The following is a 12,002-nucleotide window of genomic DNA, read 5'->3' on the forward strand; positions in this document are numbered from 1 at the left end:
AGCTTTAGCTCATTTGAAATGCTTTGAAATGACCACATTTTACACAATGTTTTCTTTCTTTATTAAATGAGTGGGGACTAACCGCTAGACAACCTGAGGCCACTCATTTTACACAATGTTAACACACCCTCTCTCTCTTTCTTTCTCTCTGTCCTCTCTCCCCTCTCTCTCACTCTCTCTCTATCTCTATCTATCTCCCTCTCTCTCTTTATCTTCTTCTCTGTCCTCTCTCCCCTCTCTCTCACTCTCTCTATCTTATCTATCTCCCTCTCTCTCTTTCTTTCTCTTCTGTCCTCTCCTCCCCCTCTCTCTCACTCCTCTCTATCTCTCTCCTCCTCTCTTCTTTCTTTCTCTCTGTTCTCTCTCCCCCACTCTCTCTCTCACTCTCTCTCTATCTATCTCCCTCTCTCTCTTTCTCTGCCATCTCTCCCGCTCCTCTCTAGCTGTCCGGTGGCTGTGAGTTGACCGTGGTCCTGTTGGACTTCTCGGCGGGCGGGGCTGAGGAGCTGAGTGTTCGTTGCGTCAGACCGTGGAGCTAGTGGAGCGGTCCAGTGAGCGATCGGGCTGGTGTCTGGTCAGGACCACAGACCACACCCCCCCACAGGAGCGCCTGGTACCCATGACTGCCCTCTGCCTTTCCCACTCCCACAGCGCTGACATGGACGGCTTGATGCCTGCCACCACGCTGGGAAAGGTGAGACTGACGGAGTTCTGGGGTGGATGCATGGGAACGTATGGGGAGCTCCGTTAGGAAAATCATTTTGATACTTTTGTAAAAAGTGTTTGTTGTTTTAGCTGAATTCTTAGTGGTTTTACCTTGTGAGTTCTGCAGAGGTACTTTCTCACTCTTGGAGGCTCAGAAACACAACTCCATCTCTGGTTGTTATGGTGACCTGTGTCAGTCCAGTCTGGCGGCCTTCAAATAGGAAGTGGTATTATTGTTCTTGGGTCACTCCTCTCTGCTGCTGTTAATTTCCTGTTTAATCTAGAGGAAATTTCAACATCCCACTCAAGAACCTTCTCAACTGCCAAAATGCTGACGTGCATAACTCTAAACCTTCATTAAAATACTCCATGAACAGTTCCATTTGATATACGTAGCAAGTCAGGGCCCAGATTCACAAAACCTTCTTAAGAAGACATTTCTTCTTAACTGCCATGTTTTCCTTAACGATAGACTTAAGAAGAAAGTTAAGCAAACTTGCTGTTCCTCAAAAAGGTCATTGGAAATGTTCTTATGTTTCTCCTTAAGTAAAAAGTCAAGAAGAAATTTGATTCTTGGAAATAAAGTTATTGTAAATGTTGTTCATTCCAAGACAGCTAAACCCTTTGTCTTCAACTCAGGGCAGTGAGAGAAAAAGGACAGCTAAACCCTTTGTCTTCAACTCAGGGCAGTGAGAGAAAAAGGACAGCTAAACCCTTTGTCTTCAACTCAGGGCAGTGAGAGAAAAAGGACAGCTAAACCCTTTGTCTTCAACTCAGGGCAGTGAGAGAAAAAGGACAGCTAAACCCTTTGTCTTCAACTCAGGGCAGTGAGAGAAAAAGGACAGCTAAACCCTTTGTCTTCAACTCAGGGCAGTGAGAGAAAAAGGACAGCTAAACCCTTTGTCTTCAACTCAGGGCAGTGAGAGAAAAAGGACAGCTAAACCCTTTGTCTTCAACTCAGGGCAGTGAGAGAAAAAGGACAGCTAAACCCTTTGTCTTCAACTCAGGGCAGTGAGAGAAAAAGGACAGCTAAACCCTTTGTCTTCAACTCAACTCAGGGGGGCAGTGAGAGAAAAAGGACAGCTAAACCCTTTGTCTTCAACTCAGGGCAGTGAGAGAAAAAGGACAGCTAAACCCTTTGTCTTCAACTCAGGGCAGTGAGAGAAAAAGGACAGCTAAACCCTTTGTCTTCAACTCAGGGCAGTGAGAGAAAAAGCTCATGAAAGCAAAGGAACATGTTTAATTGACTCACAAACCTCATCTGAAAGTTTCACTATTGATTCTTTTAAACCCAAGAACATGTTTTAGAACAGTAATCTCAGTAAGAAATATGCTACATGATTGCCCACTGCTAGACATATAGCTAGCTAAGATGGTTGCCTAGCAACAAAACATCTTAAGAAGATTGTAAGAAGATATTTAAGAAGTTCGTGAGAAAATCATTAAGATATTGTTGAGGAATTGCAAATCTTATTAACTTTTTTTTTCTTAAGCAGCTTCTTAAGTTTTTGCGTAAGGAGTGTTTTGTGACTCCAGACAGAGAGAGAGGGAAGGCAGGCAACAAGAGAATTGAAGAAAAGAGCAGAAACAGAAAGCAACTTTAGATGGTGGTAATTCAGTCTGACGTGCGTTCATCCAAACAAACAGTCTTTAATATTTTACCTCTGCATTATAAATACAGTTTAGTGTAGTCCCTGAAACTCACTATGGGACTCCCTCTGTGTGTGTGTGTTGTGGCAGGTCAGAATAAAGAATTCCTGCCTGAGCTGAGAACACGCACACAGACACACACATACAGTACACACACACACACACACACACACACACACACACACACACACACACACACACACACACACACACACAAGGGTAAAGGTAAAGCCACAGGTGGCGTTCAGAGGTTTATACATTGACCTGACTGTCCAAACATTGACGCTAAAGTTAAAAACCCAACACACAACACATCCTGGTTGTGTGGTGTGTGGTGTGTGTGTGTGTGTGTGTGTGTGTGTGTGTGTGTGTGTGTGTGTGTGTGTGTGTGTGTGTGTGTGTGTGTGTGTGTGTGTGTGTGTGTGTGTGTGTGTGTGTGTGTGTGTGTGGTGTGTGTGTGAATGTGTACGTGTGTGTGTGTGTGTGTACGTGTGTACGGCATGGGAAACAATACTAGTAGAAGCACAGCAGGTGAAAACTGCAGTGTCCTACTTTAGAGTGTAACACACATGAACTACATGATCACACAGACACACATTCACACACAATTTCTCTCAATCATTTCACTTAATTTCTCTAGTTATCTAACTTAATCCCGCCTCTTTCCTTAGAACTGTTCAGCTCTAACTCCGCCTTTTTAAACAGTTTAGATCTCAGAGTTGAGTTGAGTTTCAGTCTGGAGTTAGGAGAGGAACCTCTATCCCTCCTCTCTGTCTGTCTCTCTGTCTGGGTAATGTGGTAGGGGGGAGGCATGCGCAGGGAGAAAGGCTGTTGGTCTTGCTCCAGGGTTTGGAGTTGGATCCTGGGAGAGATTGATGAGACAGGTGAGTGACTGTGTGTGTGTGTGTGTGTGTGTGTGTGTGTGTGTGTGTGTGTGTGTGTGTGTGTGTGTGTGTGTGTGTGTGTGTGTGTGTGTGTGTGTGCTGATGTTTTGCCAGGCTAGGAGAATGTATTAATAATTATGATCTTCTAACATATCCCATTTACAACACACATACACACACAGATTTGGTGGCCATACCTGAAATTCCTTCACTCCATCTCTCTGCCTCTGTCTGTGTCCATGTCTGTTTGGGCTACTAGACTAGTTATTCAGGTTATACTAGTTAGTCCAGTTTTGCTCACTCATTCCTGCTGAAATTGCTCCAGATACGGCTTTGTGTGTTTGTTGTTTCTGTGTGTGCGGTTGGGTCAGTCATACAGAAACCAAGAGTTCCTGTGGTCTGGGGTTTGTTGTCTCAGAGGAAGTTTACCTGAGAAAGGGAACTGCCATCCCCCAAAGCCTGCACTTTCCTCCTCTCTCCTTTCCTCCTCCCTCCTTCTCTCTCACTCTCTCTCCCACCTTTTCTCCCTCTCTCCTTTCCTCCTCCCTCCTTCTCTCTCACTCTCTTGACAACCCAGCATGCTGTACTTCCCTCACTACCGCTCTCTCTCTCCTTCCACCCTTCGTCCCTCCCTCTCTCTCCCTCCACCCTCCCTGCACCCTCCCTCTCTCTCTCCCTCCACCCTCCCTCCCTCCCTCCCTCTCTCTCTCTCTCCCTCCACCCTCCTCCCTCTCCTCTCTCCCTCCACCCTCCCTCCCTCCTCTCCACCCTCCCTCCCTCCCTCCCCTCCCTCCACCCTCCCTCCCTCCCTCTCTCTCTCCCTCCACCCTCCCTCCCTCTCTCTCGCCCTCCACCCTCCCTCCCTCCCTCTCTCTCTCCCTCCACCCTTCTTCCCACCCTCCCTCCCTCCCACTCTCTCTCCCTCCACCCTCCCTCCCTCCCTCTCTCCCTCCACCCTCCCTCCCTCCCTCTCTCTCTCCCTCCACCCTCCCTCCCTCCCTCTCTCCCTCCACCCTCCCTCCCTCTCTCTCTCCCTCCACCCTTCTTCCCACCCTCCCTCCCTCCCTCCCGCTCTCTCGCCCTCCACCCTCCCTCCCTCTCTCTCTCCCTCCACCCTTCTTCCCACCCTCCCTCCCGCTCTCTCTCCCTCCTCCCTCCCTCCCTCCCTCTCTCCCTCCACCCTCCCTCCCTCCCTCTCTCCCTCCACCCTCCCTCCCTCCCTCTCTCTCTCCCTCCACCCACCCTTCTTCCCACCCTTTCTCTTCCCTTCTACAGTCCTATTGAACAACAACACACTTACAATACTTTGAGAGATATTCCTTTCAAAACCTATATCTTTAGGAGGGGGTTGGGGGTAAACTACATTCCAAAATCATGGGCATTAATATGGAGTTGGTCCCCAGTTTGCTGCTATACCAGCCTCCACTCTTCTGGGAAGGCTTTCCACTAGATGTTAGAACATTGCTGCGGGGACTTGCTTCCATTCAGCCACAAGAGCATTAGTGAGGTTGGGAACTGATGTTGGGCAATTAGGCCTGGCTTGCAGTCGGTGTTCCAATTCATCCCAAAGGTGTTCGATGGGGTTGAGGTCAGGGATCTGTGCAGGCCAGTCAAATTCTTCCACATGGATCTCGAAAAAAAACATTTCTGTATGGACATCGCTTTGTGCATGGGGGCATTGTCATGCTGAAACAGGAAAGCGCCGTCCCCAAACTGTTGCCACAAAGTTGGAAGCAAAGAGTTGTCTAGAATGTCATTATATGCTGTAGCGTTATTTCCCTTCACTGGCGCCTAACCCAAACCATTCCTCCTCCACCAAACTTTACAGTTGGCAATATGCATTCGGGCAGGTGGCGTTCTCCTGGCATCCGCCAAACCCAGATTCGTCTTTCAGACTGCCAGATGGTGAAGCGTGATTCATCACTCTAGAGAACACGTTTCCACTGCTCCAGAGTCCAATGGCGTCGAGCTTTACACCATTCTAGACGACGCTTTGCGCAGGGTGATCTTAGGCTTGTGTGCGGCTGCTCAGCCATGGAAACCCATTTCCTAAAGCCACCGACGAACAGTTCTTGTGCTGACGTTGCTTCCAGAGGCAGTTTGGAACTCGGTAGTGAGTGTTGCGACCGAGGACAGACGATTTATACGCGCTACGTGCTTCACCACTTGGCAGTCCCGTTCTGTGAGTTTGTGTTGCCTAGCACTTCGCTGCTGAGCCATTGTTGCTGCTAGACATTTCCACTTCACAATAACTTGTTGGATAGGTGGCATCCTATGACTGTGCCACGTTGACAGTCATTGAGCTCTTAATTAAGGCCATTCTACTGCCGATGTTTGTCTATGTAGATTGCATGGCTGTGTGTTCAATTTTATACACCCGTCAGCAACCGGTGTGGCTGAAACAGCCAAATCCACTCATTTAAACTAAAGTTTGTATATACAGTGTTTTCAGAAAGTATTCAGACCCCTTCACTTTTTCCACATTTTGTTACGTTACAGCCTTGTTCTAAAATAAATTAAATCGTTTTTCCACCTAATCAATCTACACACAATACCCCATAATGACAAAGCAAAAACAGGTTTGTAGATTTTTTTTACATTTATAATATATATATTTTTGAAATATAAAATGTACATAAGTATTAAGACCCAGTACTTAAGACCCAGTACTGTTCTACTCAGTAGTTTGTTGAAGCACCTTTGGTCAAATTTAGATTAGTACAAAAATATTTTAAATAGTCAGCAGCCTGCGTTCCCCATGCAAGATAAAAATTTCCGGAAATTAACACCTCTGGGGTAGTAAAAATGGCAAATAAATCAGTGAGTTAATTTAGTACACATGTCTTGGCGGAGGGTGGACGATAGATTCCTATAACTGTTATTTTTGAGTTTGAACCCAACTGAGGACTTAAAGCCAACAATTCAAATTGTTTAGGATGGGAGGTAGCCTTTAACAGAGACACAGAAATAATATTCTTTGTGTAAATAGCAACATCACCCCCTTTGTCTTTCCTATCAGCGCTAAACACATTGTAACCATCCATAGCAACCTCAGAGTCCAGGGTTTTATCAGTTAAAACCTCTTAGGGATCCCTTAAAGCGCCAATCCCGTTAGCGGGATAGATTTGACAACATCCGGTGTAATTGCAGAGCGCCAAATTCAAACTACAGAAATATAAATATTCAACATTCACGAAAATATAAGTGTAATACATAAAAATAAAGCTTAACTTCTTGTTAATCCAGCTGCTGTGTCCGATTTCTAAAAGGCTTTATGGCGAAAGCACACCATTTGATTATCTGAGGACAGCGCCCCTCATACAAAAACATGAAAATCATTTTTCAACCAGGCAGGTGCGACACAAGTCAGAAATAACGATATAATAAATGCCTTACCTTTGACGATCTTCATCTTTTTGCAATCCCAAATGTCTCAGTGACACAATGAATGGTCGTTTTGTTTGATAAATTCCTTCTTTATATCCCCAAAATGTCCATTTATTTGGCAGGTTTGATTCAGAAATACACCGGTTCCAACTTGCCCAACATGACTACAAAGTATCTAATAAGTTACCTGTAAACTTGGTCCAAATATTTCAAACGACGTTTTTAATCCAACCTCAGGTACCCTAAAATGTAAATAATCGATCCAATTTAAGACGGGATAAACAGTTTCCAATAACAAAGAAAAACAACACAGAGCGCGCTCTTGTTTACGCGCACCAAAATACTAGAGACCTTCTGAGTGACACATGGAATGAATTAGCACTACTTCTTCATTTCTCAAAAGAAAAACATTGAACATTTCTAAAGACTGTTGACATCTAGTGGAAGCCATAGGAACTGCAATCTGGGCCCCAATAAATCAGGTTTCCCATAGAAAAGCATTGGAAAACACAATGACTTCAACATTTTTTCCCCCTGGATGGATTGTGCTCGGGGTTTTGCCTGTCAAATCAGTTCTGTTATACTCACAGACATTATTTTGTCTGTGTTTTCTATCCAATACTACCATGCATATGCATATCCTGGGACTGAGTAACAGGCAGTTTACTTTGGGCACGCTTTTCATCCGGATGTGAAAATACTGCCCCCTATCCCGAAGAAGTTTTAACCAGGTTTCAGATCAAAAATAAAATATCAGGGTCTGCCTGAGAGGCCCAGATCATGACATTATCCATTTTAGGTAATAAACTATGAATGTTAAGATGTAAAAATGTCAAACCTTTTCTGCATTTAAAATCACAGAGTTTCAATAATAGTCAGATTACTTTGAGATTTCAGAACAACAGGAGACTCAAAGATTGAATTATACCTATTAGGAAAATAAAACAAAGTAGGAATAGCAATGACATTTCTCCGGTGAGCACCATTAGGCATGTCACCACTTTCAGATACATGTGGAAGTCTCACAGTGACCAGAGGAGATGGTGAAAACTGACTTACATGTCATGCTAATATTGTCTTCACATCAACTTAGTTCACCAAGAACCTTTCCAATGTTTGATGACAACAGCCAGGAGGGCATGACTTCTGATCAGTCCAATACCCTAGAGCCCACCGTAACCACAGTGAAGCAGAACCCGCCTTAGACCCTGGCGATGCCATCACAACGTTGGCCGATACGGAAGGAGCCTCCCACGCTCCATGAGAAGATGGTCCCGGGACAACAGGCTCCGGCGCAGTGAAGCTATTCGATGTCGGCAGCCCATTCAGGAATCCCGTCACTGCAGAGGGCTCAGAGAGTGGAGGACGCGCTTTCGACTTCCGCGATGAACGGCGACGTGTCTCCCTTCTTTGGGACCTTCAATGCTGCAGAAATGTTTTGGTACCCTTCTCCAGATCTGTGCCTCGACACAATCCCGTCTCGGAGCTCTATAGACATTTCCTTGCTCTGACATGCACTGTCAACTGTGGGACCTTATATAGATAGGTGTGTGCCATTCCAAATCATGTCCAATCAATTGAATTTCCCCCTTTTGGACTACAATCAGGTTGTAGAAACATGATCAATGGAAACAGGATGCACCTGAGCTCAATGTCAAATCTCATAGCAAAGGGTCTGAATACTTACTGGTTTTATATTTATATAATATTTCTGTTTATTTTTTATATTTAATACATTTGCAAAAATGTCAAAACCCTGTTTTTGCTTTGTCATTATGGGGTATTGTGTATAGATTGACGAGGGAAAAAATGAAAAAATTCTCTGCCTCCCTCTTCCATCCCTCTCTCACTTCCTCTCTCCATCCCTCTCTCCCACCATCCCTACCTTCGTATCTCTCCCGCTGTCCGTTACTCCCTCCCTCTCTTTCTCCAGAGCCCAGCCCTGTAGGTTCAGAGGTCAGATCAGACTCTGTAGCATCTCTCCAGTCCCAGACATCCCTGGGCTCCGGTCCTGGCGGTGTGTCCATCAGTTCCCCCGCGGAGTGTCTATTGGTTCTCCTGGTGTGAACGTGGGCTCCCCGGGGCCCAAGCGGAGTGGTTCTGGTACCGGGAACACATTGAAGCGCTGGCTGACCAGCCCAGTGAGGAGACTGAGCCAGGGAAAAGCCGACAGCCAGGGGAAAAAACCTCCACTACGCACCAGGAGACGAGACAACCGGCCCGAGCTAACCACGCCGCTCACCGCTAACACACACCTGGTACGATACACACTGTAGCAAGTTTACGTACACACATGGTATGACACACGCACTTACACAATCTGATACACACACTTCACCGCAACCAGCAACATATACATATGATCATACAACCAGCAACATATACATATGATCATATAACCAGCAACATATGATCATACAACCAGCAACATATACATATGATCATATAACCAGCAACATATGATCATATAACCAGCAACATATACATATGATCATACAACCAGCAACATATACATATGATCATACAACCAGCAACATATGATCATACAACCAGCAACATATACATATGATCATACAACCAGCAACATATGATCATACAACCAGCAGCATATACATATGATCATATAACCAGCAACATATGATCATATAACCAGCAACATATACATATGATCATATAACCAGCAACATATGATCATATAACCAGCAACATATACATATGATCATACAACCAGCAACATATACATATGATCATACAACCAGCAACATATGATCATACAACCAGCAACATATACATATGATCATACAACCAGCAACATATACATATGATCATACAACCAGCAACATATGATCATACAACCAGCAGCATATACATATGATCATACAACCAGCAACATATACATATGATCATATAACCAGCAGCATATACATATGATCATATAACCAGCAACATATGATCATACAACCAGCAACATATACATATGATCATATAACCAGCAACATATACATATGATCATATAACCAGCAACATATACATATGATCATATAACCAGTAACATATACATATGATCATATAACCAGCAACATATACATATGATCATATAACCAGCAACATATACATATGATCATACAACCAGCAACATATGCATATGATCATACAACCAGCAACATATACATATGATCATATAACCAGCAACATATACATATGATCATATAACCAGCAACATATACATATGATCATATGGAAGCTTTTGATGTCTGACGGGATCACTTTCAACTGGTCTCTTTCTCTCTCTGTTTCTCTCTCTCTTCTCTCTCTCTGTTTCTCTCTCTCTCTCTCTTTCTGTGGGCAGAAGGGGAAGAGCCGTGAAGACTCTGTCCAGAGTGGAGGAGAGGAGGAGCTGGAGGAGGATCCACACACGCCCCTCCCACCTCCCATGGAGATCATTAAAGATAGCAACAACCCTGAGGACTCAGAGGGCTCCAACCAGTCAGACACAGAGCAGAAGAACAAAGCCATGAGAGGTCGCATGTACGAGACACACACACCTTCAAAACATCCTTCCCTGCCTAATTCCTCTCTACAGGCGATGGACTGATGGCCATTTAAACCATCTCTTCTGTGTGTGTGTGTGTGTGTGTGTGTGTGTGTTGTGTGTGTGTGTGTGTGTGTGTGTGTGTGTGTGTGGTGTGTGTGTGTGTGTGTGTGTGTGTGTGTGTGTGTGTGTGTGGTGTGTGTGTTGTGTGTGTGTGTGTGTGTGTGTGTGTATTTCAGGTTTGTGGTTAATGAAATGGTGCAGACTGAGAAGGATTATGTGAAAGACCTTGGTGTCATCGTGGAGGTAAGAACCTTTAAGACAGGAGGAAAAACTAGAGCTTTGCTCTGTTCTGATGAAAATAAACACATCTATTCCTCTATTATACCCTTCTATCTCTATCTACCAACCCCCTTCTCTCTATCTCTCTATCCCTCTCTCTCTATCCCTCTCTCTCTATCCCTCTCTCTATCCACCCCCCTTCTCTCTATCTCTCTATCCCCACTCTCTCTTACCCTCTCTCTCTCCATCCATCTTATCTCGCTATCTCTCTATCCCTATCTCTATCCACCCCCCTTCTCTCTATCTCTCTATCCCACTCTCTATCCACCCCCCTTCTCTCTATCTCTCTATCCCTCTCTCTATCCACCCCCCTTCTCTCTATCTCTCTATCCCTCTCTCTATCCACCCCCCTTCTCTCTATCTCTTCTATCCCTCTCTCTATCCACCCCCCCTTCTCTCTATCTCTCTATCCCTATTTCTCTATCCCACTCTCTCTATCCACCCCCCCTTCTCTCTATCTCTCTATCCTATTTCTCTATCCCACTCTCTATCCACCCCCCTTCCTCCTATCTCTCTATCCCTCTCTCTTCCCACCCCCCTTCTCTCTATCTCTCTATCCCTATTTCTCTATCCACCCCCCTTCTCCTCTCTATCTCTCTATCTCTCTATCCGATCTCTCTATCCCTATCTCTCTATCCCATCTCTCTATCCCACTCTCTCTTTATCCCTCTCTCTCTCCATCCATCTTATCTCGCTATCTCTTTATCCCTCTTCTCTCCATCCATCTTATCTCGCTATCTCTTTATCCCTATCTCTCTATCCCTCTCTCTATCCACCCCCCTTCCTCTCTCTATCTCTCTATCCCTATCTCTCTCCATCCATCTTATCTCGCTATCCTCTTTATCCTCTCTCTCTCCATCTATCTTATCTCGCTATCTCTTTATCCCTATCTCTCTTCCCTCTCTCTATCCACCCCCCTTCTCTCTCTATCTCTCTATCCTATCTCTCTATCCCACTCCTCTTTATCCCTCTGCTCTCTCCAGCCATCTTATCTCGCTATCTCTTTAATTCCCCTCTCCTCTCCATCCATCTTATCTCGCTATCTCTTTATCCCTATCTCTCTATCCCCCTATTTCTCTATCCCACCCTCTCTTTATCCCTCTCTCTCTCCAATCCATCTTATCTCGCATCTCTTTATCCTCCTCTCTCCATCCATCTTATCTCGCTATCTCTCTATCCCTATCTCTCTATCCCTCTCTCTATCCACCCCCCTCCTCTCTATCTCTATCCCTATTTCTCTATCCCACTCTCTCTTTATCCCTCTCTCTCTCCATCCATCTTATCCTCGCTATCTCTCTATCCCTATCTCTCTATCCCCCTCTCTCTCTATACCCTCTCCTGGTCCATCCCCCTTATCTCGCTATCTCTCCATCCCTCTCTCTCTATCCCCCTCTCTTTATCCCTCTCTCTCTCCATCCCCCTTCTGTATCTCTCTATTCTTCTATCCCTCTCTTTATCCCCCTCTCTCTCATCGCCCTTCTCTATCTCTCTCTCTCTCCCCC

General features: G+C 45.1%; 1 protein-coding gene across 1 annotated transcript; it reads left to right on the forward strand.

Annotated features, from left to right (window-relative positions):
- Positions 1 to 443: 443 nt before the first annotated feature.
- On the forward strand, positions 444 to 10,554 carry LOC116359764 (kalirin-like; the record flags this gene model as incomplete). The annotated part of the gene is made up of 5 exons (XM_031813312.1): positions 444 to 521; positions 605 to 732; positions 8,560 to 8,884; positions 9,976 to 10,154; positions 10,398 to 10,554. Coding segments are annotated over 5 exons (867 nt in total), but the record flags the coding sequence as incomplete, so codon positions are not given.
- Positions 10,555 to 12,002: the final 1,448 nt, after the last annotated feature.

This window comes from Oncorhynchus kisutch, unplaced genomic scaffold (genome assembly GCF_002021735.2).
Source record: "Oncorhynchus kisutch isolate 150728-3 unplaced genomic scaffold, Okis_V2 Okis05a-Okis16b_hom, whole genome shotgun sequence".
In the NCBI taxonomy this organism is placed as follows: Eukaryota; Metazoa; Chordata; class Actinopteri; order Salmoniformes; family Salmonidae; genus Oncorhynchus; species Oncorhynchus kisutch.